Raw genomic sequence first — 27,243 nt, 5'->3', positions numbered from 1 at the left:
GTGCCTAATATACAAAAGTAAATTACAGATAATCCAAACAGTAGAATATATTATATGGTTACTTAAGTTGTGCTGTCAGAGACTTTAATGACTTGAGAAAATATTAATGTTAAGGAAAAAATAAAAGCAGGTTACAAATGATAATTCCCATTTTGCAGTACACACACAAACACCAGGAAGGAAATTCCTCAACATGCTAATACCGCTAATAGTGTCATCTCTGGGTGGTGGGATCCCAAGTGATTTTTATATTCTTCCCGATAGTCTTCAGTATTTTTCAAAATGTTTACAGTAAACATGCATTATTGTTATAATCAGAACACACAAGACAGGGGAGAGAGATTGAGAGAGAGGGAGAGAGAGAAAAGAACTTTCACATTTCACGTGGAAATGTTTATTAAAAGGACATTAGAGGGACTTCCCTGTCACATTTCACGTGGTGTTGCAGTGGTTAGGAATTCGTCTGCCAATGCAGGGGACACAGATTCGAGCCCTAGGCCGGGAAGATCCCACTTGGCGCGGAGCAACTAAGTCTGTGCGCCACAACTACTGAGGCTGCGCTCTAGAGCCCGCGAGCCACAACTAGAGAAAGCCTGCTCACAGCAACGAAGACCCAATGCAGCCAAAATAAATAAATAAATAAATTAAAAGAAAAAAAGGACGTTAGAGACCGTGCCGCAGACAAATTCAAGTCAACTTATGCTGGATCTGCTAGGTAGATTTCTCCAGGTACATAATTATCAGAAATTCGGGTGCTCCTTTTGAACAACAGGATAACTCACCCATTCACAGAATTTAGACGAAGGGACCCTTGAGATCCCTGACACTAACGAAGGCTTAATGTTCATCTTGCTTACCACTTGGTGCCTACCACCCGGATCAGTATATTTTTGAATGAAAGAAAAAATGAAGACCACCCCAGTCATTGTACAGATGGGGAACCTGCTTCCTGCAGAAACAAGAGGACTTACTTGCCCAAGTTTACATGTTATCCCCATGAAGTAACACCAACAGTAGCAATAATTACGGTTACTACTACTTTCAATAAGCACCACACCTACTGCTTGATAGGCATTCTTCAAGGGCTTTACGTGCATCAACTTATTTAATCCTCATAATAACCTTATGGGTTAGGTATTGTAATTATTTTCATAAAATAGGTGGGAAAACGCAGTCACAAACTGCATCTAAGTTTCATTCCCCCTTTCTTCCCTGCCATTTCATGCAAATCCTAATCACCCCAAAATTCGGCCTGACGTCAGCTAGCGTGGATCCTTACGAAGGGATGCTCCTGGGGCGCATCCGTGTGTGTTTGTGTGTGACGCGGGAAGTAGGAAGATTTTAAACACCCGCCGCCGGAAAACAATGTCCTGATGTCCTGGAATTTTCTCTGGCTTCCCCCCCTCCCCCGGAGCGCCCCTCCTGGTGGGACTGGGGACGGGAGACACCACGAGGGCACCCCGGCCTCTCTCGCGTCAGGAGGCTCCCCCCCCGCACCTCCCCCGGGGGCCGCTCAGCCCCGCAGGAGCCGCCGGGCAGGGCCGCAGCCCCGCCCGCGCCACCTGCTTCAGGGCTCCCGCATCCCCGCCCCGCGTCCCGCCCCCGCGCCGCGCCCGCGCCCCGCGGTCCCTCCCTCCGGCGTGACGGGAGCACGGGCGCCGGCCGCCCGGGCCGCGAGCGCAGCACAGCTGACAGCGGGCAGCCGGGCAGGCGGTGAGCGAGTGTCGGGGCGAGCGAGTGTCGAGCCGACCGCGCAGCCCTCGCGGCCCGGGAGCCGGAGCGCACCCCACTCGGGGAGGTTGCCTTCTTGCCGGCCGGCGGGCCGACCACAGCGGGACGGAGATGCTGCTTCTCCGCCCGGGGCCGACGCGGGGGAGGAGCCGGGGGCGGCCGGCCGGGGCTCCCCGCTGCGGGCTCTCGCCTCCCTGGAGCCCCGCCTGGATCTGCTGTTGGGCGCTCGCCGGCTGTCAAGCGGCCTGGGCTGGGGACCTGCCCTCCTCCTCCGGCCGCCCGCTTCCTCCTTGCCTGGAGGTGAGCCGCACCTGGTCTTTTACCTGGAGTTTGAGGGGGAGGGGCGAGGAGGGCGCGGGAGATGTGGGGTGAGGGTCGTGCCCGTTTACTGCTCTCTGCCTCTTTTCTTCCTTGGAGGACCGTGCTTTTCGTTTGTTTCCAGGGATGAAGTTGCCCGCCCCGGGAAGCTGGCCAAGAGAGGGTGTGTGGCTTTGCTGGCTTTTGGGGGATGCGTTTCGCGCTCCTGTGTTTTGAGGGCTCTGAAGGACTTTGCGGCGCCGTCTTGGAGTGCCAGGCTTGAGGACCTGGGGCGGAGGGAGAGCTTTCAGCAAGGGCAGGGGACTGGGGAAGCTTCGCCAGGGGGATTTGGAGACCCCTCACTTCACAGCTTTTCCAGAGAGCCAGATACGGCCGCCGAGGGCGTCCCGCTCCCCTCCCCCTCCCTCCACTCCCCAGTGTGTACAAGCCCCTTCCTCCTCTTCCCCTGCTCTCAGCTTCCAGATAAGGCCCTGGGGACTTGCTAAGCCAGTGTGTGGTGTCACTTGGCGTCCTTCTGGCAAAACGTGGATGTGAATTAGGAAGAAAAAAGTGTGTATTTAGGGAAGAGGTGGGTTGGTGATCTAGGAAATTAGAAAAGACAGAGTGAATATGCTCCTTTCGGGAGATGTTCATCACCTGGGATGAAGCATTGCTACTGTGTATTTTAAAGTTTGAGATTATTGTTGATATATAGCCAAGAAAGATAAATTATAGGTGATGTGATTTTTTCCCCCTGCTTTTAGGGGAACTGGACTTAACAATGCCAAAAATTTACAAGGGGCATTACTGGTACTTGTATTGGATGTTTATCTTTCCCTTTAGTGTTCCAGAAAGTGCATCCTCTTAATGAAAATCAATGAGGGGAAGGAAGCAACATTTCTGACCTACTTTGAGTGATTATGTTGGGGAGGATATGAGGAGTGGTTACGGTTTTTAGGGAGATTGCTAAGAATCAGGGTGATGGGTCATTTTAATTTAACATAGCAAAAATGGGTTAGCTAATAGCCCCTCTGGGAAACAAGACCAGACCTTGTTCCTTTGTGTCACTTTTGAATTTTACCCAGGCCTTGAATTATAGAATATCTGCGTTCTAGACATCGTCCATCATCCATGGATTTCACGTTCCTCTCCCATGGTCTCAGTCCCAGGACAGACTGAAATGAAAGAGAATCAGATCAAAGGCATGTGTGCCAGCACACAATAGTGTTATAATTGGGGAAATCAGGGCAAGAACTCAATGAACAGCTGTGTTTAATTTCAGAGTTTATTAGTATAATTAGTTGTTTAATCTGTATTCTCCTATCACCTGGGAATAGTCCATTCTTCCACAGAAAGCTGCTTCTTGGGCATCTTCAGACTGAATAAGTAACAGGACAAACTTAAAACCTTGCCTCCAGCCCCCAGTCCCAATATGCAAAACCTATTTTTTTTTTTTCTGAAGTGAAAAGTCTTAAGATTCTTGTAAAATTAATTCTTAGTATTGGAGACTCTACTTGAAACAGGTGAAAGTCAGGGCCAGTGGGGGTGTTGCTTGGCCACTGTAGCTAGACTGATCCTTTAGGTGAGCACATGTTCTACCCTGTATACCCAGGCAGAATGGAGTAAGAGTCTGCCACCTGAGACAAATCTTGAAACCAGAGGCAGGGAGATGGCGGAAGGTTCAGGAAGGCTGTGTTCAATTAATTGTACTGACTTTAGAAATTGCATGCGACTCAGTTCCTTGAGGTTTCAATTTTGAATTTATGGAAATAAATAAAATATATGGGAGGATGCTCTGGAGCCTGCGTGTGGCTAGTTGTATTTTTAGAAAGGTGATGCACAGATCCAGTTATATTCTTCCTTATGACTGACAAACAGTTGGAAGATGATGGAGAGTTAGAGGTTCCTTTGGACATAGGAGGGGCCAAGGGGCTGAATCTGCTCGGCACCGGTCTAACCCACTGAGCTAATTAACGCAGTTGATCATTGTTTTTCTCTGTTTTTAAGAGGAATGTGAGAAGGGCAGGTGTTTTTCAGGTGTTGAGGGTAAGGCTCTGCTTCTGCTTACCGGTAGGGAGGGTCCTTCCTCTGAGATGCAGCTATGGAAATGTGGGCCAAACTCCTGTGAGCAAAGACATAGTTAAAATAACTCTCTGGTGCCCACTCCTGCCGGTGTATCCCTTTCTCCTCTTTAGTAACAGAAAAGGACATGAATGCCCCACGTAAGGGACAGCACCGCGTGGTGGGGAGGACCGTGAAAGCCGTGAAAAGTGAGGGTTCTGAGGCTGGAAACTAAAGCCAACTCTTAATAACAGGAGAGGATGTTGAAGGGAAAATCCTCAGGTAATTCTAAGCCTCATTGCTGCCAGTAGTTTTAGTCTCGTCCTCATGTATCAGTATTTTTATGAAAGTAATCACGTTTAACTAAGTTACAGGGACGCTCATTTACCTTGCCTGGTTTTGGCGGAAAGCAGCAAAAGGGGAAGGACCAGAAGCAGAGAAAATTGGTCTGGGAGGAATCTAGTTATGATTGCCTGAGTTCAGAAAAGAGGCCCTTCCAAAAGACAGCTGGGATGTGGGTAAGGTTTCACTTAGATTCTTTGCTAGAGGATTGGACTTTGGGGTGAAACTCAAATATAATACAGCTTCCTTTGTCAAAGTCATTGGATTATGGAGCTGAAAAGAGGAGAAAAATGATTACTTTGGAATGCTCAGCTGGGGATCCAGTCAGCAGGGTGGACATACAAGCACAAACAGGGAGGGGAGACAGCAATAAAAGTCCAGTCAATGTGCCAGCAGTTGAAGGACAACAATAGGATGTGACTTTGATAAATGGTGTTTAAGCAAAAAAAAAAAAATGAGGACTGGATATCAGAAAGTACAGAATTAATTTTCTTCAAACTGTTTATGGGGGAACTTATAAAGGATAAATATCCTCTGGGCTTCTGGGTATCTACTTTTCACTTGTAAAATGATAGTAATAAAAAGGGACCTGCCTGTCTCTATTGTGAGGATAAGATGGATGAAGATAAGTTAAAGGAAAATAAATCACACACACACACACACACACACACACACACGCACGCACGCACATCAGATTTGATGATTGCTAGATTAGCAGACCTAGATCCTGATGTTTCAGGAAGGGTCTACAATGAGACTTCAGAGGTTCAGAGGATAGGCTTATCCAAGAGTTGAATGTAATGGAATTTTTGACTCATTGAAGAAGAGGACTTAATGGGGCTGCCAGAGGAAAAGAAAAGATAAAAGCCAACAGATGAATCAGAGTTGGAGTAAGGTATTAGAAGATAGACTGTGTGAGAGAAAAGTGCATGAAAAGAACAGAACTAAGTGGATTATGTATGCATTATTTAAATTTGGAAAATTAAATCACAAACTAGCTTGATTCTTAGTGCACTTCTCTACAGTCCTACGTCTGTGATTCTATTGGTCTCTCTGAATCTTGATTCAATGATGACTTTCTTTGCCAACAGTTTTCATTCCACAGTTACTGAGCTTAAACTAAAGTGCCAGGTGAAATATCAGATGATGTGAAATTACAAATTAAAAAATAAAATTTAATTGGCTAAGGATGAGTCAGATATGTAAACTAACATTTGCAGTGAAGTGATTTGGTGCTATGAGAGAAAAGGGGGGCCATAATCTAGTGGGGAGGATCAGAAACGGCCCTGTAGAAGAAGTGAGTGAGCCTGGAAAGATGGGTAGGAATTTGCCGAGCAAACAAGGGTCAGATGTGAGGTTGGGCTGGTTTGGGGAAGGATATTTCTGACGTAGAGCAGAGGTTGAAAATGGCAGAAGCACAGAACAGTTATGCTGTAACTAGTTATAACTGGAGTGCTGCGTGCTACGAGGAGCTTAATGAGATATGAGGCTGAGAGGCAGGTGGAAGCCTGATCATAGGGGACCTCCTGTCATGCTAAGAAGCTGGTCTTCATTTGGTAGGTGACAGGGAGCAATAGAAGGATTTAAGAATCAGGAGTGGGCTTCCCTGGTAGCACAGTGGTTGAGAGTCCGCCTGCCGATGCAGGGGACACGTGTCCGGGAGGATCCCACATGCCGCAGAGCGGCTGGGCCCGTGAGCCATGGCCACTGAGCCTGCGCATCCGGAGCCTGTGCTCTGCAACGGGAGAGGCCACAACAGTGAGAGGCCCGCATACCGCAAAAAAAAAAAAAAAAAAAAAAGAATCAGGAGTGATGCAATATACTTTAGTTCAGCAACAGTATGGAGGTCACATGAGAGGGCTGAGAAATAGAAAGAGGTGAGACCTGCCGGGAGCAATTGTAAGAGTACAGGTAAAGGATGACAGAACCTCATATGATGACCAGCAGTGAAAATGGAAAAGAGGGATGATGTTAGAAGATAGAATTGACAGTGGGTGGATGTGGAGGGTGAGGGAAAGGAATGAGGATGATACCTGCACCCTCTGTGAGGAGGAGCGTGAGGAAGATGAGATAAGGAGCTTGGTTCTGGAGAGCTGACCTCTAGAGAGTTCAGTAGGCAGTTAGGTAGCAGGTCCAGTTGGCTCAGGGCCACGGTCTGGGCCGGTGTGGAGATACAGGAATCACTTGAATGAAAGGCAAGGTTGACACTGCTGGATTGGATGGGATCATCCAGGGAGTGAGAACAAAGGACGAAAGTTAGAACTTGGGTTTCACCAACATTAAAGGGGGCAGGAACCAAGCAGCCCACAGAGGTGACATGTAAGGAATAGCAAGTGTCAGGGAAATGCAACAGTGTAGTCATGGGGAAAGGGAGAAACGCCTTTGATGAAGAAAGGAGTTGGTTGTGGTGTCAGTGGTCCAAAGAAATTCGAATGAGATGAGACCTGAAAAGAGAAGATTGAGTTTGACAGTTAGCTCCCTGGTGCTTAACACGCCAGTGGTTCCTGTGGAGGTATTAACTGGGGGCCGAGGCAGTAGTGATAGAGTTGATTTTATCATTATAGCCTTCCGAGATTTGGTAAGAATCTGGGTCTTCCGTGTCCACAGAAGTCAGTAGACTTGTAAATGGTCATATCTTCTGTTTTAGACTTTGCTGGGCATAGCTGAGAAATAACCTTTAGCCTTTCTGCAGGAAGCCTCTGAAGGTCATGGGCTGTGGGTTAAGGGGTTAGAGATTCTAAAGCCACACTGTTGCTGCAGAAGTTAGGACTTGGCCTCTGTTTTCAAGCCGTTAACATAATTAATCTTGCCTGTTATGCTTGTGAAGGTGAATTTTCCATTTCAAGTTCTTACGCTCAGAACCATTTCTCATGTTTTAGGCAAATGTGAGCAAGTATTCACACCATCAATATTTACAATGTAAAACCAAGAGTTGACAGATCTGTGAAGTGTCATATTTTAGCGCAAGGGATGGAAATAGCAGAGCATAGTATAGAGTGGCACATATTCCTATTAGAGTGTATTCCTCAGCAGTGCCTTGAATCTTAGAATAATTCTGGCTTGTCAGAAAACACCAGTTAAATTTGGGTGGCCTTTTCTTTCCCCCTGAGGAAACCGTGGCTAATCCTTATCCCTTTTTGCCTTTCTTAATTGACGTTAAATGTCATATTTCAACATTAAACCCATATTTATTATGTACTCCTGTACCAGGTGCTAGCAGTAAAATGTTGAATAAAATGTATGGCCCTTCCCCATACTGAGCTGTATAATCTGATGTGGGCAGACTCAAAACAACACCACCTATCAGGTAATTCCATCTGTCATAAGTTCTGTGATGGGAACTGTGTACGGTCGGCGTGTATAGCCTTTTTAGTCTGGTTGGGGTGGGAGGGATTCCCAAGGAAAAGATGTTTAAACTGAGACCCAAAAGCTGAGTAGGACGTTGTGTGTGGTGGTTTTAGAACGCCTCATCCAGAGGAAGCCTTTTGGCCTAGGTCAGTTCCTCTAACTTCCTCTAACCTTTTCTGGAGTACTACAGACAGATGTTCTCTTCTCTTCCCTGGATCCCAGTCCCAGCCCATTGTTTGCTCTTGGGCAGCCATACACTGTCCTACAAAGGCTTTGCACATGCAGGCCTGCCCTGTATAGCTGGGTGAGTGGTACCCACCTGTGGGGTCACGTAAGAGCTGGAATCCAGCCAGTGCTCAGGGTGGCCAGCCAGCCAGCTGTCTTGGCACAGGTCTGCATCCATCCAGAGGAAGGAGGACCTTTTTCGGAGTCATATGCCCAGAGGGGGTGCCATTTTCTAAGTCGCTCAAAGGTGCCATATGCTTTACCAGAGGCTCTGAACACCTGCCTCTCACCCCACCCAACACATAATAGACTCATTAGGGTAGGAATTTCATCCTATTCAGCAAGCAGTGATTAACTGTCTTTTTGTTTAAGGCATTTTGGGGGTTTTAAAAATGAGTAAGGTGCAGGTCCTCTTCTCTGGGAGCACGAATCACTGCCTTGAAAATATCAGAGTGAGTGGCTTCCACTTTTTTCAGCTACAGAAAGGAATTGATTTTTATAAGGCATTTAATCCTAATTGACAACCTCTCTCTCTCTTTTTTTTTTTTTTTTTTTTTTTTTGCGGTACGTGGGCCTCTCACTGTTGTGGCCTTTCCTGTTGTGGAGCGCAGGCCCAGCGGCCATGGCTCACGGACCCAGCTGCTCTGCGGCATGTGGGATCTTCCCGGACCGGGGCACGAACCCGTATCCCCTGCATTGGCAGGCGGACTCTCAACCACTGCGCCACCAGGGAAGCCCTCTCTTTTTTTTTTTTAAACATCTTTATTGGAGTATAATTGCTTTACAGTGGTGTGTTAGTTTCTGCTTTATAACAAAGTGAATCATCTATACATATATCCCCATATCTGACACCTTCTCTTAATTGTACCAGATTTAAGACTCTGAAACAAAAGCCCAGTGATCAGAATATATTGAAGTTTATTCTCAAGTCAGTTTATGGCTCTGGAGTTCAGGATACTATTTAACTTATTCAAAACTTCACTTTTATGAGGTTCTTTTCCCTTCGTCAGTGGTTCTCAAAGTGTGATCCTAAGACCAGGACTGTCAACATTCCCCAGGCACTTGTTAGACATGCAAGTTCTTAGGCCCCGTACACACGCTCCTGAATCAGAAACTCTGGGATTGAGGCCCAGCAATCTGTCACAGCCAGCTCTCCAGGGGATTACAAGGCGTGCTGAAGTTGGAGACCACTGCCCTAGGTATAAAGTGAGGGAGTGAGGGATACAGTTTAGTTGTGTGAAACCCAGGAACCTGTTTTATTGCTAAAATTCCTTCAACTGTAACCCTGTCTGACTTCCCGCTTCTGCAGGGCATGTTAGAAACTCCTAAAATAATTGCATCAAATGGAGCTTGAGCTCCTCCCCCCACCATGAAGCACATCAGCAAGTGCTACTCAACTATCTTCTATACACCAGGTACGAGGCAAGATGCTGGTGATAACACAGGATGCAGAGGATATGGTCACCCCTCTCTAGGAGCTTACAGCCTGAGAAAAGAAGCGAACATGGAAATGATTAAGTGCCTCTCTCTGAGATAGACATTGGAATAGAAAACATGGTAATATTAAGAGGGTATGGCTAACCTTCTTGGTAAATGTTTTCCAGTGTTTGTTACTTATGGGGGAGGACTGTTGTTTACATTTTGCTCCAACTGCAAAGCATCTCCTTGTTATAGTAGAAGTAGTCTTGAAGGTAACTGAAGAACTTATTCCAATCTGAGCCCTGTGTGGCCTTGAGCAAATGAACCTCTTTGAGTCTTTCTGTGTCTGCAGATGGAGATAGTAACTTCTGCCTTACCCCCATTAGAGTTGCTGTGAGGATCAAGCTAATGTATTTGAAGATGCTTTGTAAATTTTAATGCACTGCCATATATTATTATTCTTGTGTAAGCTAAGAACACCATTTCTAAGGGGATGGATTGAGATGTGAAAGGACTGGGATGTGGGTAGGAAAATTCATTTACTGGCAAAAGCATTTTATAGGCGTATTTTTTCTAACGATAGAAGTTGTACATTGTGAAGAGTTTAGAGCAGCAAAGGTATAAAAAAAAGAAATGTCAGTTCTAATTCTTCCACTTAAGGATATCTTGCATTTAATGTTTCAGCACATTTCCTACCTATATATTTTTTCCTCTTTTTTTTTTGTGGTACGCGGGCCTCCCACTCTCGTGGCCTCTCCCGTTGCGGAGCACAGGCTCCGGACGCGCAGGCTCAGCGGCCATGGCTCATGGGCCCAGCCGCTCCGCGGCATGTGGGATCTTCCCGGACCCGGGCACGAACCCATGTCCCCTGCATCGGCAGGCGGACTCTCAACCACTGCGCCACCAGGGAAGCCCTATTTTTTCCTTTTTAAAAACCATGAGTGAGTGCATATTTTATGGAGAAGTTGTATCTTTTCCTCTTATTGTAAGCATTTCCCATTGACATTAATGTTTCTTTATAAGTATTTTGGTAATATTTATAAAATATTTTAATATGCGATATATTGCAAAATATAGCATCATTTGAATATCTGCCATTGTTTACTTATGAGCCATTCACTTCAGCCTTTCACTGAAAATGCTCTTTTAGGTCAACAATGACCTCCTCTTTGCTAAGTCCAGCTGTCATTCTTCACCTTTCCCTGCCTTATTAGGACACCGGACCCAGCTGACTGTTCGTCACTGCTGCAACGTTTACTTGGCTTCAAGCACACCATGCTCTCCTGGTTTTTCTCTTGCTCTGCTGTGATCCTTCTGTCTTTGCCTGTTCCACCTCGTCTCCCTGACTTCTTTACATGGAGGATTCCCCGCCTCAATCCTTAACCGTCCTATCTTTTCGGTCACCCTGACTCCTCACACTTTTGGTGATGTCATCCAGTCTCTTGGTTTTAAATACCATCTGCATATGGACCACTCTCAAATTTACATCTCCTGCGTGGACCATCCCGTGGCTTCCTGACAAGCACAGCCTCGACGACTCTGCCTGGATAAGTACCTCAAACCTGTCACGTCCAAAACCAAGCTCCTTCCACTGCCCCAAGCCAATGCCAGTGTGGTCTTCCCCATTTCCTTGAATGCCAAGTCCTCCCTTCAGTAACTCAGGTCTCAAACTCTGGACTCTCCCTGGCTTCTTTTTCTCCCATGTCTTATATCCAGTCTAGTAGCAAACTCTCTTGTCTCTGCCTTCAAAATAGCTAGAGTCAGAACTTCTCACCCCTTGGCCTGTACCTGCTGGGCCACAGCACCATAGTATCTTGCCTGGATTTTGGCTATAACTTTCCATCTTGATCTCCAGTTAGAGCTCAGCAGAGCAGTCAAGAGGTCACATTAAACATAAGTCAAAAGCTGTTATCTTTTGCTCAGAGCTCTTCTAAGGCTTCGTTCAGAACCGAAGCTCTGATGCTGGCTTGCAGGCCCAACATGATCCGGCCTCCTTTAAGCCTCTCATGTCATCTTACTACTCCCCCCGTTCTTCCCTCTGCTGCAGCCTCCCCGGTCTCCTTGCTCTTTCCAGAACGTGTTACGGAAGCTCTTTCTCAGGGTCTCTGCCCTGCTTCTTTCCTCTGCCCGCAGCTCTCTTCTCAGCTATCTGCTTGCCTTTCTCCCTCATGTCCTGAAGGTTTCTACTCAGTTGTCATCGTTTCATAAGATGGCCACCTACTTGAAATTGCAGCCTCTTCCTGTCTATCCCCATTTCATGCTTTTGTTTTTCTCCGTAGTACTTTTCAGCATCCATCATAATACACATTTAAATTAGTTATTGATAGTTTGTTTTTATGAGCCCACTCTCAGCAAAGATCCATAAAGACAAGGCAGTCCCTCCCTCCCTCCCTCCCTCCCTCCCTCCCTCCCTCCCTCCTTCCCTCCTTCCCTCCTTTCCTTCCTTCCCTTCCTTCCTTCCTCCCTCCCTCCCTTCCCCCCTCCCTTCTTCCCTCCCTCCCTCCTTCCCTCCCTCCCTCCTTCCCTCCCTCCCTCCTTTCCTTCCTTCCTTCCTTCCTCCCTCCCTCCCTCCCTCCCTTCCCCCCTCCCTTCTTCCCTTCCTCCCTTCCTGTTTCTTTTTTTAAATAAGCTACTGTATCCCTACCACCTCAAACAGTCCCTGGCAGTGTGCTGAATGAATGATTAAATTTAATTTTGGGCAGTTAGATTGTTTTTAATTCTTTGTAGTATAAAAAGGTCATCATAAGCAACAACACAGAATGTTGTCTGAATTTCTGATTATTGAAGATAAAATTGAAGCGGAAATCTTAGGTTGAAAAATATGAGCTATACCCTAGCCAACAGTGAAAAGTGTTATTTATTTATTTATTTTAAAAATTTATTTATTTACTTATTTTTTAATTGATGTATATAGTTGATTTACAATTTTGTTATGTATGTATGTATCTTTTTTTTTTTTTTTTTTTTTTTTTTTTTGCGGTATGCGGGCCTCTCACTGCTGTGGCCTCTCCCGTTGAGGAGCACAGGCTCTGGACGCGCAGGCTCAGCGGCCATGGCTCACGGGCCCAGCCGCTCCACGGCATGTGGGATCTTCCCGGACCGGGGCACGAACCCGCGTCCCCTGCATCAGCAGGCGGACTCTCCATCACTGCGCCACCAGGGAAGCCCTGTATGTTTTTTGTATATATATATATATATATATATGTATTTTATTTATTTTTGTATATGAAAAAATATTTTTTCTCAGATTCTCTTCCCTTATAGATTATTACAAAATATTGAGTGTAGTTCCTTGTGCTATACAGTGGGTCCTCGTTGGTTATCTATTTTTTATATAGTAGTATGCATATGTTAATCCCAAACTCCTAATTTATCCTTCCCCCCTTTCCCATTTGGTAACCATAAGTTTGTTTTCTATGTCTGTGAAAAACTGTTATTTATTAATATTAATTTGATGGTGGAAAATGCTATCTCACTGGTGTAATTTACATTTCTTTAATCACTGCTGAGGGTCAGTATTTTTTATGTGGCTTAGCTTTTTGTATTTCACTTTCTGTGGAATTTCTGTTTAGATGTTTTCACTTACATATAATATATATAATATATGAAGTCTTTCATGTGATTGGCTAAGAAAAATCCTGAAGCAACTGCAAAGTGATCAAGAATTCTTGGGCTTTGGTTGAGTCTTCGTTCTAAGAGTGTGCTTTTGAAATTTCAAGACAGCCCTACTTCATTCTGTTACTTCTTTTTCAGTGGCCATTCATATGTTAATTTGTTCCTGTGGCATTTAATGAGTTCAGGTCATGTATTTCTCTCATAGGTAAACTAGTAATACGGAAGTCTGTGATTATAGTAGAGATGGGTTAAGTGCTGTGGTGGAGTTATGGACACAGGGTTTTTTTTTTGTTTTGTTTTGTTTGCGATACGCGGGCCTCTCACTGTTGCAGCCTCTCACATTGCGGAGCACAGGCTCCGGATGCTCAGGCCCAGCGGCCATGGCTCACGGGCCCAGCTGCTCCGCGGCATGTGGGATCTTCCAGGACCGGGGCACGAACCTGTGTCCCCTGCATCGGCAGGCGGACTCTCAACCACTGTGCCACCAGGGAAGCCCTGACAGAGTTTTATAGAAGCACAGAGAGGAGGGACTGCATCCCACTAAGGAACCCTGGTCTCAGAGAAGGTGCTGTTTGATCTGAGTTTGGAAAGATTTCCAGAAGTGCTTTACAGGATGCACAGAGGCCAGCCTATCTCAGTCAAAGAAAACCAATTGTATGACTGCACAGAGGAATTAAATCATATGACCATTTCACGGGCTAGAGTGAAGGCACTTGGGTGACAATGGCAAGAGATGACTAGATTATGAGGAAGGTAGAGACTGAGGGTTTTGTGAGAAAAGCTTTGGGGAACCACTGACATCAGATTAGACAGATTATTCTGTTTGCCGAGTGGAGGGATATAAAAAGGGAGTAATACTGAAGACAGGAAGATCAGTTAGGGGATGTTGCCTCTCTCACGGGGAAGAAAGAAGTGTCAGAGCTAAGCAAATGACAGAATGGGGCGTGGGTTAGGTGATGGATTGGACAGCTGAGTGATAAATTTCAGTCTACCCGACTTCTAGGGTTTTTGCCTTGGGCCACTTGGTAGACGCTCTGCCTTTCATTGAGACTGAAAATTTAGGAGGTGAATGAGGCTGCTGGAAGAAAGAGGATGAGTTCATTATTGGTATTCTGAGTTTAAAGTGCTCTCCCAGAGACAGGTGGATGTTCGGAAGTGTAGCCAAGAGGTGACTTGGGAGCCAGGGGCACATAAGAGGTAGTTGAAGCCAGTGGTGTTGATGGCGTCACCTAGACTGTGAGCACCAGGTGTTGAGGAGAGGCCTCAGGGAAACACCAGCATTTAAGAGGCAAGCAGAGAAAGAAGTGACTGAGAATGAGACTGAAAAGGCACGACCAGGAGAGAAGGATAGCACAGAAACTGGCTGAGGGTCGAAGGGATAGGTGACCAGTAAATCTGCAGTATGATACAGACACGTGATTCTTGATGTTCGGTTAGGCATTAGAAATATCATATCCTTGTGGACGAGATGCAGAAGTATGTGCTGAATGATGGTATAACTAGGCAGAGTCTTGGATATTTGAACAAATGTACCCTGAGGTTATTAATTTAAGGACTTGATGCTAAGCTGAAGGAAGTTTTCCAATGTAATACCTTTGGTCTTAGTATCTAGTTTCCGTCCTGTTACTGTTCTGCTTTTACTATTGAATCAGTAGTTTGGTTTTGAGAAGTCTTAACCAAATTTTGTCAAGTCAAAGCTGGGAAAGATGCCTAATGAGTTGGAAAGCAGAACTGGGATTCAAATGATTGCAAAAGGCTAGAATAATGGGTAAACATAATTGTTCAAAATGTAGACTGTCCTTTTTGGTTCTGAAATTTAGATGTTCAAGCATAAAGTGAGGAATTCTTGCCTAAAAGTAATTTTGAAGCCACAGATGTCATGTAGCTGCTAACAGCAATGATGGGCTGGTGGGAGGGTTCCTAGTTTCTATTAATATGAGCAGAGTGCTTGGCTCATAGAAAGTGGACACTTAACAGGTCAGTAATACAACTTAGGTGCAGTATTTGAAGAGGGACATTGAAATAGGGAGATGTTGGTTTAAGGTGTGAATTAGGAAGATGAACTATTTGGAGAGTATCTCCAAATACTTGAGGACTGATCAAAGGAACTGAGGCTGTCTAGCTTGAAGAAGACTTAAGGGGACCGTAATAGTGAACTTCAAATAACAGTAAGTGCAGTCATGCTTAAGGGGCATTGCTATAATGCTCATTTAGAGGACAAGATTAGGGTTAGTGGGTCATAGATCGAAGAAAGCAGTATTTAGTTCATCCAAAAAGATGTTTTATATCTGTAGAGCCATGTGCTGCTGCTTTAACTCTGAAAGTTGCATGGTTCCTGTTTTGTTGGGACAGACTGCTGTCCTGGGCCACTGCTGTCCTGAGTTCTGGTTTACTGCACTGTGCCTATATTACTGTGGTAGATTTAAGGGGCAGTTCAATGAATGTATACACATTCCTACTGTAACAGGTGAGAAGATAAATCTTTCTCCTTGGTGAGTTAATCTTAGGACACATTCTTTCTTAATGTCATCCTTAGCACTGTATTCTAAGATTGCTACATTGTAAACATAAAGTAATGCCCTTTGATGTTTAACATTCTAAGATTGAGAACGGGAGGAATTGGCCATTTGAAATGTAAATTTAGCACAGACTGCTCTATGATAATTCTTGGGCATATCAATAAAGCATACTAGAAGATAACTTGAGCCAAGATAATCAGTAGATGCTTAAGTAGATCTGAGCTTGGTACCCTAGCAAGTGCTTTGCTAGCTAAAGAGCAGATAAATGCTAACATCACTTCTTCTAACATTTTTTTTAATGGTTTCACTTTTCACGTTTGACCTTTTTAAAATGAAAAGCAGTATATGTGCATTTTACTTATTTATTTTTAAAAATAAATTTATTTATTTAATCTATTTATATTTGGCTGCGTTGGGTCTTCGTTGCCGTTTGCGGGCTTTCTCTAGTTCCGGAGAGCGGGGGCTTCTCTTTGGTGAGGTGCGCGGGCTTCTCATTGTGATGGCTTCTCTTGTTGTGGAGCATGGGCTCTAGGCACGCGGGCTTCAGTAGTTGTGGCTCGCCGGCTCTAGCGCACAGGCTCAGTAATTGTGGCGCAGGGGCTTAGTTGCTCCGCAGCATGTGGGATCTTCCCGGACCAGAGCTTGAACCTGTGTCCCCTGCATTGGCAGGCAGATTCTTAAGCACTGTGCCACCAGCCCGTATGTGCATTTAGAAAAGTGAAGTAATAAAACCACCCTTAATTCCATCGAATAAGCACACCACTCTTAATATCTTAGTGTTTGTAATAGGAATAACATATAAAAAGAGCAATAGACAGGTACAGTTTAAAGGCATTTCATGTATTAACTCACTTACCCAATCCTCCAGACTCTGATGAGCTCAGTCCTAATACTTCCTGCATGGTTAAATTACTGTGAGCCCCGGCTAACCCCCACAGTGTCCATACTCTTAACCATCTGGCTCTACTGACTCTTATCAGATATCTCAACATATATTTCATTATGAATTATCATGTATGTTGACAAAATGGGACTATTCTGTACATACAGTTTGATAATCTTTTTTTTTTTTGCATTTAACAATATGCTGTGAACTTATTCCCACATTTTAATTCATGTAGAATTTTATTCAGTGCTTGTTGTCAGGTAGACCTTGGACTTTATTTTCTGAATAGCCAGCTTTCACAAATAGTATTCAAGCAATCCATAATCCATCCTTTCTCCACTGATTTGTTTTCTGTACCATCTATCGTATGTGTGTGTGTGTGTGTATATATATATATACGCACGCACACGTATATACACACACATATATATTCTTTATAAGCTATTTTATGTATAACATATGGCATATTATATAAACACACATTTATTTGATATCTTTTGGGCTACTTTATATCTATTGATTTTTTTTTTACCAAGATTGCTTACAGAGTTTTATAATATGATTTTATACAATACTTTAGCTTTTCTTTCCAGGATTTCTCAGCTGTTCTCACTCCATTTAGTCTTCCAGTTCAACTTTAGAATAATTTTGAAAAATTAAAAAAAAATTCTCCGTGGAATTTTCTCTTGGATTCTGTTAAATCTCTTCATTTATTTGGGAAAAAATGTCATCTTTACAGTATTATTTTCATATTTGAAGGTAGAATTTGCTTCAGTGTTTGAAGCATTCTGTGTTTTTCATCAGCACAGTCTTTGTATACCTAATTTTTTTTTTTTTTTTTTTGCGGTACGCGGGCCTCTCACTGTTGTGGCCTCTCCCATTGCGGAGCGCAGGCTCAGCGGCCATGGCTCACGGGCCCAGCTGCTCGGCGGCACGCGGGATCTTCCCAGACCGGGGCACGAACCTGCGTCCCTGGCATCAGCAGGCGGACTCTCAACCACTGCACCACCAGGGAAGCCCGAACTATTTTTTTGTTACTGTTTTCTGTGGCAGTTTCCTCTACCATTTTACCTTTTGATTTTTCCCTGTGTTGAAAAGCCATTGTGTTTTGAAAATTAACTGCATACCTAGTCTCTTACAAAGCAGCCTTGTTAATTCTAGTATTTTGTCAGTTAATTATCTTCGATTTTCTTGATAACAAGTGCCATTTATTGAGCAATTAAATGTGTAAAACACTTTATATTAACAGTAATCCTGGACTTCCCTGGTGGCGCAGTGGTTAAGAATCTGCCTGCTAATGCAGGGGACGCATGTTCGAGCCCTGGTGCGGGAAGATCGTACATGCTGTGGAGCAACTGAGCCCGTGCACCCCAACTACTGAGCCTGCTCTCTAGAGCTTGTGCACCACAACTACTGAGCCCGCATGCCACAACTACTGAAGCCCGCATGCCTAGAGCCAGTGCTTTGCAGAAAGAGAAGCCACTGCAGTGAGAAGCCTGCACAAAGCAACAAAGAGTAGCCCCTCCTCGCCACAACTAGAGAAAGCCCGCGTGCAGCAACGAAGACCCAACACAGCCAAAAATAAATAAATAAAATAAATAAATTAAAAATAGAAAAGAATCATCATGCAAGACTAATGAAAAAAACAAAAAAACAAAGAAAACCCAGTAATCCTCACAGCAATCCATGCGTCTGCTTTTAGAGATGAGGAAACTGAAGGTGAAAGGCAATTAATAACTTGAAAAAGATGACACAGCTAGTGAGCCACGAGACTGGGATGTATTTGTCTCCAGAGACCTCATTGAACCCCACAGAACCCCACTGCCTTCCACTCTGCCTACATAGAACTGGTCTATACTTGCAGCTCTCTACAGCTGCTTCCAAGAGGCTATGTACTGAATCTTATTAAAGTGCACCAAGCAGCTATTTATAATTTTTTTCTCCTTTAGTCAATCATTTTCAGACTCTTCCTTTTTTTCAAGGTATTAATCCCCTTTTCCTGTGTTTCAGAATCCACCATCTCCTCCAGGGCAGATGTTAGTGTTGCACATGTCTTCACCAGGGGAGCTCCCTGTTCCACTGTGTTTAACCCCCACACAGCTGTGTGCATGGCCATTAGTCCTCTTGCCTCTGGGATGAGGTGTCTGTGCAGCGTCCCTAGACCAACTTCTGCTGTCAGGCACGTCTTCTTCCCATGCTGTGCTGATCAACTGAGGGGATCTCGTTCTGTCTATACTAGATTCTTGATTAGGAGAATGTTTTTAGAATTCTGAAGTAACAGAGCTGCCTGTAGTCTTTCCACAGTAAGCAGCACATGACAGGCACTGGACCTAGGGCATGTTCAGCCTCTATCTTTATCTGTATGGTCCTGGAGATGAAACTGAGGGCGAGGGGTGTTAGTCAGATGACGTCTTAAACCGGAGACCTGTAAAACTTCAAAAATAAAAGGTCAAACTCTGTTGTAAGAACAGTATATACCAAAGACAATTGAGAATAAAAATGGATGGCCTGTAGTTCTGTCATTTTACCACAACTGTTTTAATGTTTTCCTTTCCTTTTCTTTTTTTGAATTTTTGAATTTTTTTGGAATTTTTTACCATTTGGTCAGTTTTGACATATGTATATGTTCATGAAACCATCACTATAATCAAGATAGCCATTTCCAGTACCCCCAAAGGCTTCTTGCCTCCCTTTTGTAATGCAGCCCTTCCTCTACCCTGCCCCCAGGCAGCCACTGATATGCTTTCTGTCACTACAGATTCTCTCACATTTTCTAGAATTTTCTATAAAGGGAATCATATAACCATGCACTGTTTTTGTTTTGTTTTGTTTTTTTTGGCCTGGCTTTTTTCACTTAGCATAATGATCTTGAGATCCACACTGTGGTCTGTATCAATAGCTTGTTCCTTTTTATTGCTGAGTAACATTCCATCGTATGGCTCTACCACACACGCCCATCTGTTTTTAACATGACAGTTGTAATCACAGGACTTGATATTCTGAAGCTCCAGTATGATAATGTAATCTATGAATATCAAGAGCTCATTAGTGAGTACTCCAAATAGGTTGTTTATAAAGTGCAACAGCAGCAGCCTAAAATGTAAGCGTAAGCACTAGGGGACTTTGGGCCTTCTGAGATATTCTGGGAGTTAATTGAGTTTTCTGTTTTACTCAGTGTTTAGTGATATTTCAGACAAATCTTGATTTTTTGCAAGAGCTAATCATTTAGTCAGTCAGTTAGATAAACTTGTTGTTGGAACTGCTTCCACGTGCCTGCCTGTCTGCCTGTGGATCATTTCATTATCAGTTAAGGAACACATGTCTCTCAGAGTGCAGGTGAGAAAGGTGGACCTCCCGCTGCTCATTCAGAGTCTAAAACGAGGACTTTTTTCTTTCATTTATGGTGATGACTGTTTGGTTTGCAGACTCTGTGGATAATGAGAACAGTCTTTGTGTTCATTTGGAAGGACAACTAAATATACTCATTATTAGTTAGATTTTATTTATTTATTTATTTATTTATTCATTCATTCGTTCATTCGAGAAGGGACACCCGCCGAGCTTCTGACCAGGTCAACAGACTTGACAGCAAGCCTTGAAATTATATTTCTCTAAGCATAAATACAGCAAGATAGCTAGGTTTAGTTGTATCTCTTCTTTTTTCTTTTTTTGTAAGAGGTGATGGGAATTTGGTTGACTAACATGTTTGCATTTAGAATAAGGTAAGAACTCTTTTGAATAATAGTGGCTCTGCAAATTCTGCTTCTTTTTTTTTTTCCTCCAGAAAGGCAGAAGGTACTGATATGAACTATGATTGTGACACAGGCTGACCTGTTCCATTTAGGGTTATTTCTTCTGTAGCAGTAGATGATGACTTTGGTAGCACAGAGAGAATGAATGTGACTCACTTGACTTCGTAGTAGTGAGTTCTGCAGTCTCCAAGGTGGACACAGATAAAGGTAGGCTAGTCCTTCACCTGACCTTTTTTTCCAGTTATGACTTGTTTCTGACCTTCCCTTCAAAACCAGACTCTTTACCTCTATTTCTGTAATTTCCTACTCTCTCTTCAGCTCACTGTAGTCTGGCTTTTGTCTCAGTCATTTCCCTACATTTCTTGTTATGTAATCATCTCCTGATTACCAGTGGTTTCTTTAATCCTCATCCTACTCTATTTCTCTGCAGCATTTGGATCTGTTTTCAGGCTGCTCCTCTCTTGTTTTCTGAGATACTGAAATCTTGTATCACTCAGTCTTATATCCTTATTCCTTTAGCTAGCTACTCTTCTGTTACTTCTTTCTAAATGCTGGTTTTCCCAGGTTTTTGCTTTTTATCTTCTTCTCTTTGCATGTGTACATGTCCTCCCTGAATGATCTTATCCATATTTTACTCTATTCATTCTTATTTTTTCTTTAAATAGAAACAATACATACTTATAAACAATTTGAGTAGGTTGAACAAGCAAGAAAGTTGAAAAATCACCTGCAATCCCACTATGGAGAACCATTGTTAGTATTTTTCATTCAACTGTTGTCTTACCTACAACCTTTGTTTAAATGAGTCTTAAATGCAACCTCCAGTGCTTGATTCTCCATCAAGTTCCAAAAGCATTTGACAGCTCTGTCAAAGATGCTTCTAGTAGGATATCCTGGACTACTTCAAATTAAATACATCCCAAACCAAATTCATCATCTTCCTCTCTACTGGAAACGAGTTTTTTTTTCTTCTTGCTTTCATTTTTGATTGGTTGATAGTGGTTGACTTGATTTCATTGGTCCTCTTCTCATCTCTAAACTCCAGGTGGATCCAGTTAGTCATAAAATAAGTCATTTTAATATGGTATACAAGGCTGTTTGTCATGTGGCCTTAGGCAACCTTTCTAACTTTCTCTTTCTGCCTTTTACTCCCTTCCTGTTTCAGCCTCTTTCTTATTCTGCGATCTAACCACAAATCTCAGTTTCCAGAGATTATCATGCACTGCCATCCTTGGTTCCTTTGCTCATGGCCATGTCTGAAAAGCCATTTCCTCTTTCCAGGATAGCTAACCTTTAATTATCTTTCAAAACCTGGGTTAAATGTCCTTATTTGTGGCTGAGATACACACTGCCCAGCAGAATGAATCTGGAGCATAACCCTGCCTACATTTGCTTTCATTTGTCCTGACTAAAGAAGAAGCCCAATGAAAGGGCTTGTTATGATTGTTTTAAAATATGTTACCAGCTACCTTCAGAGAATGGACTTCAAGTGTATTTCAAACAGCAGACCTGGGGCTAGTGAGTAGAGGTTATAGTGAGGAACATCTTTCTTCAGATTAAGAAAGAATTGTAATCTTTTTCTTTCTTTCTTTTTTTTTTTTTTTTGCGGTACGCGGGCCTCTCATTGTTGTGGCCTCTCCCGTTGCGGAGCATAGGCTCCGGACGTGCAGGCTCAGCAGCCATGGCTCACGGGCCCAGCCGCTCCGCGGCATGTGGGATCTTCCCGGACCGGGGCACGAACCCGCGTCCCCTGCATCGGCAGGCCGATTCCCAACCAGTGCACCACCAGGGAAGCCCAAGAATTGTAACCTTTAAAGATGTGTAGCATTGGAAAGGACTTTGTAAACTAGTTAGATCTTCATAGAAGTAAACAAGCAAACACTATAAATGACTATTTCTTATGGATTCATTCATTTAATCAACATTATTAATCACTTTGCCAACCACTGTGCCAGAGGTACCAAAGATGAAAAAAAACCTTTCAAGAAACTTATGATCTAATATAGTGGTTCTCAACCTGGCTGCACATTAGAATCACAGGCTGATAATTTGTTTCTAATTTAGGAATCTCTGAGACCAGGGTCCAGGAAACAGATTGCAGTGTACAGCTGTGGTTAAGAATCACTTGTCTAATGGTTATTTTTCCAAGTGCCATTTGTTTAATACCTACTCTTTGGCTGGCCATGTGATGTTCGTTTGCTCTTTGAACAAATATTTATCCAGCTCCTCTTTTGTTTAACTTCATCAGTGAACAAAAAAACAGAGTTTCTGCTCTTATGGAGTTTATAACATGGTAGAAAATAGACATCACACAAATATATGATAGGTGGCGATAAATCTAAGAAGAAAAATAAGGGAAGTGAGGGGACAGAGGAGGTATCTTAAGAGGTCAGGAAAGGGATTTTGGTGCTGTGGCATTTGAGTGGCACCTGGATGGAGAGAGGGATCAAGCCATGTGGACATCTGCGGAAAGGGCTTCCAGGCACGTGGAGTAGCAAGGGCAAAGGCTGCGAGATGTGTGTACTCCTGCCATATTCAGAGGAGAGTGACCCCGTGTGGCTAGAGTGGAATGAGTGAGGGAGATAAGACAGGAGATGCAGACGCAGAGGACACATCTGGATGGGGTGTGGCAGATGACATGGCATCTTCTAGGGCCTGTTAAAGACTTTGCTTTTTATTCTGTGCTCAAAACCCTCCACGGGTATTAAAAGAAGTGATATGCTTTTTGTGTAAAAAGATCAACTTGGCTGCTATGTGGAGAATAGATGCTGGAGACCTGGGTGAGAACAGATCAGTTAGATTATCACAACAGTCTCACGAGGCATTATCGCAGCTTAGATTAGGGTGGTGAGGTGGAGTCATGGGAAGCGATTGGATTCGGTGTATATTTTGTGTACAAAATATATTTTTATGTATTTGAAAGAGGTGATAGGCTTTCCTAAGATCTCCTAGGAAGGACTTTAGGTAGAGAAAGAAGAGGTCAATGACCAAGTGCTGGGACACATCCGGAGAGTTCAGAGAGCTGATGGGGGAGAATGGTGTCCCAGGGGCCAAATGAAGAAAGTGCTGAAAGAGGGGAGAGGGATGGACTGAATCAAACATGGTTGTTGTCTCTAGTGAGAGGAATGTTGCGAATTGATGCGTGGATTTTGCGAAGTGGAGGTCGTCAGTGATCTTGAAATAGCGGTTTTGGTTGAGTGGTAGAGACAGTCAGTCAGTCAGTCAACCAGCTCGACAGGGAGTGGGTTCAGGAGAGAGAGAAGAAAGGAGGCAGACGCGGTGCGAAGAGGCCGTTCTTTCGGGGAGCTTTGCTGTTAAGGGGAGAAGAGCAAAGTGGCAGGAGCTGAAGGGGGCTGTGCAGACGGTTACTTGCCAACAGTAATGCTGAATGGACTATACTTAAGGTTCTTTCCAGTAGCAAGATTTTGTTCTATGATTACTGACTCTGGTTTTATTTTTTATTTTTTAAGATTGAAGATGAAGCACACCTTTGTTTTTCTATCCTCTTGAACTTGAGACACTTTTTTTTTTTTTTTTTTTTTGCGGTACGCGGGCCTCTCACTGTTGTGGCCTCTCCCGTCGCGGAGCACAGGCTCCGGACGCGCAGGCTCAGCGGCCATGGCTCACGGGCCCAGCCACTCGGCGGCATGTGGGATCCTCCCGGACCGGGGCACGAACCTGTGTCCCCTGCATCGGCAGGCGGACTCTCAACCACTGCGCCACCAGGGAAGCCCTTGAGACACTTTTTAATGTCACATGACTGTCCCTCCTCTCTAGCTTGGGGATATCTTTTTGTATTACTTTTCTAGGGCTGCCATAGCAAAGTACCACAAACTGGCTGGCTTAAAGAACAGATATTGATTGTCTCACAGTTTTGGAGGCTGGAAGTCCTAAATCAAGATGTTGGCACGATTGGTTCCTTCTTGGGAAGGATCTATTCCAGGCCTCTTTCCATGGCTTGTAGATGGTCGTCTTCTCCATATGTCTCTTCACATCTGTCTTCTCTCTTTGCCTCTCTCTGTGCTCAAATTTCTCCTTTTTGTTAGGACATCTGTCATATTGGATTTGGGCCCACCCTAATGACCTCATTTTAATTTGATTATTTCTGTAGAGATTCTATCTCCAAATAAGCTCATATTCTGAGGTACTGTGGGTTAGGACTCACTGTAAAAATTTGGGGAGGGGGGCACGTAACACCTTTACTTTCCCATAGGCTCAGTTCTGAAGGTTTAATCTAATAATATTTAACATTTTTCTGCTGGATGGTATTTAGGCATAGTTATTGGCTACTTAATCTAGTCATCCTGGTAGCAGGTGTCACTTAGAAGGGTGGAGCAAGGAAGGTGGATTTCCTGATGTATAAAATGAGCACATGCTGAATTGGACCTTCTGTGAATCACCCTTTTGAAAAGAAATATAAAATGAGTTAGAGAGGTGGTTTTTTAAATACTTTATATGAACATGAGGTCAGACTTTTCTCAGACTCCTCATTTACTCTCATGTTTAAAGTAGTAGAACAAGTACGTTAGGAGATGCAAACTTTGTCTACCTTAGGGAGAAGAGATAAATCAAGGTGCCTTCTCTAGGAAGACACCTACCTTAACTCTGTGTATTATCTCCCTGGTGTTATCAAGATGGCAGAACAGCCTAACCCTAAATAAAGGCCAACATCTGACCCCAAGATGTATCACCCTTATACAGAGAAATTAAGTTGTTTATTTTAAGAAGTTTTGTGTTGCACTAAGAAAAAGCATCATATAAATTGTCTCTATTTGTGTATCTAGGTGTATGATCTAATGAAATGTTTCCAGCAAATTTCTGGCTATCCTGTTCTCTCTAAAGAGTTGCTTCTCTTCTAGCATCAGGCTTTAGTTGGAATATATGCCATTAAGATAGCCTTATAAAACAGTTTGTGACTATAGTGGATTTCATTTGGAAGCTGTTAAAATACAGCTCATAACTGATAATGATTGATTGCAGTTATCAGTACATGGACCCATTAGCTCTAAATTCTTAGTGCAGCAAGGGAGAAGTGTAAATTTAATTGAGGAATAGCAAATATTTTTTGTGGGCTTATTACTTCCTTATAGTATTAAGGCAGAGAACAATGCTTTAAAATGAAGAAAAATCTGTGGCAGAAATTAGCGTTAAATAGGGTACTTATTTAAATATTTTTCGAGTTACTGTTTGGCTTGGAAACCTAACTTTTTTTGTTTGTTTGTTTGTTTTTTGTGGTACGTGGGCCTCTCACTGCTGCGGCCCCTCCCATTGCGGAGCACAGGCTCCAGACGCACAGGCTCAGCGGCCATGGCTCACGGGCCCAGCCGCTCTGCGGCACGTGGGATCCTCCCGCACCGGGGCACGAACCCGCGTCCCCTGCATCGGCAGGCGGACCCCCAGCCACTGCGCCACCAGGGAAGCCCGGAAACCTAACTTTTGACAGTGCCCTAAGATAACCACTGAGTGAATCTCTTGGATACAGCCTTGATTTTTTTAACATTGTATATTTGGTTTAAATAATTACAACTTTTTTCATATTGTTTAACTTTAAACATTAAAAAAAAAACACCTCTGAATAAGAAAGCTAGTTCTTCTCTAAAATAAAATAGCAGCAGGCCTCTCCTCAGCGGGTTTTCCACAAATTAAACCTGGCAGTAGTCCAAATACTAACCATATTATAGCAGATGATTTGTTAGGATGGATTCTTGTTCTGGCTCCACAGTTAACTTCATCGATGACCACAGCTCAGTGAAATCTGAATTCGATGTTCTTCTGCACTCACAAAATCACAACCCTTCCAGCTTCTCCCTTTACTTTCTCATGTTCAGTGACTGTAGAAAGACATGTTTTTCTCAGCGCTTTCTCAGTGACTGTACTGATGTAATACAGAGAGCATATGGAAGCAGATATATGCGTAGGTCTTGATTTCATGTTTTGGTAGACTGGTTTATTTAAGCAAATATAACAGGAGAATATGTTTGTTTAAGGTTTTCCTTTGTACCAGCTGCTGCATTTTCTCTTTCCGAGGCTGGCCTGCCAGAAATGTACACCTTTATTCCTGCACTATTTGACAATTTCCAATTGATAATTTTTTCAGTGAATTAATTGGCTCCTTGAAAAATGTGTCATATGTCTAGCATGCATATTTTATGAATTTTGAGGAGTTTTGAAGAATTATGCTCAAATTTGGTTTTGTTTGAAAGGAAATGTTTTTATTTTATTAAAATTATTTAATGGTAAAGGCTTAGTGTTTCTTAAGTATTGTTTACAGAATCAGCCTTAATTTACAACTTAAAAAGCATACAGTCTAATTTTAATTATTCAGAAGAAAGGCCTTCTATTTATTGCAATTATTTTTTGGAAATCAGTTAATAGAGAGGTATTGTTCAACTGGATCTGCGTGTGCCAAAGTGTGGTGGGATAGTCATTGACCAAGGGAGTCAAGAGACCCAGTTATGGGACTTCTCTTGCTGCTAGTTGGCTGTGTGACCTTGGGTTGCTTGCTTTCTCTTGAACTTGATCTCATTTGGAAAAGGAAGATTGATTTAGATAATCTGTAAAGGCGTTTCCAAACTCAACATTTTATGAATTTCTTTTGTCTAGTTTTATATTTTAGGGAAACGGAGTATATCTTTGCTTCTTGTTGGATACTTTTGGCTGAATGTGGAATTCTTCATGTCCAGTATGGTCATACTGGGCAGAGAGGTGTAACTTGGTAGTTTTTAGAAAATAGGCATTGTTTTTATAAGTAGTCAACAAGAAGGCTTAGTGAATCCAGCCTGTGCTACTTTTGTTTGACCCTGACCCAGACATGTGTTGGCATTTTTTACCAGCAGATGACTGGTTCTGTAATTTTCATTGAGTCATCTAAGTCAGTTTTTTTTAGACATTGAGCATGAGATACTTAACATTCCTTAAGACAAGATTTCGGGGACTTGGAAGGTCTCTGCCTTCTGTAATTCTGCCTTGGGTTATAAGATGATCTAGAACAAGGAGGACTCAATCTCAGTGATAAATTAAATCCAAGACAGTTAGCCTAGGATTTTTT

General features: G+C 43.3%; 1 protein-coding gene across 1 annotated transcript in view; it reads left to right on the top strand.

Moving 5' to 3' along the window:
• Positions 1–1,732: 1,732 nt before the first annotated feature.
• Positions 1,733–27,243, top strand: part of ELAPOR2 (endosome-lysosome associated apoptosis and autophagy regulator family member 2) — a 187,896-nt gene continuing 162,385 nt past the window's right edge. Inside the window, exon 1 of the mRNA XM_081243695.1 lies at positions 1,733–2,031. Coding sequence (XP_081099821.1) covers positions 1,843–2,031 — 189 coding nt within the window. The 5' untranslated portion in view covers positions 1,733–1,842. The remainder of the gene's footprint in view (positions 2,032–27,243) is intronic.

Source organism: Mesoplodon bidens (genome assembly GCF_964165515.1).
Source record: "Mesoplodon bidens genome assembly, chromosome: 9".
Classification (NCBI taxonomy): Eukaryota; Metazoa; Chordata; class Mammalia; order Artiodactyla; family Ziphiidae; genus Mesoplodon; species Mesoplodon bidens.
The sequence above is the reverse complement of the archived record's forward strand: the minus strand, read 5'-3'. Positions and strand labels throughout refer to the sequence as shown.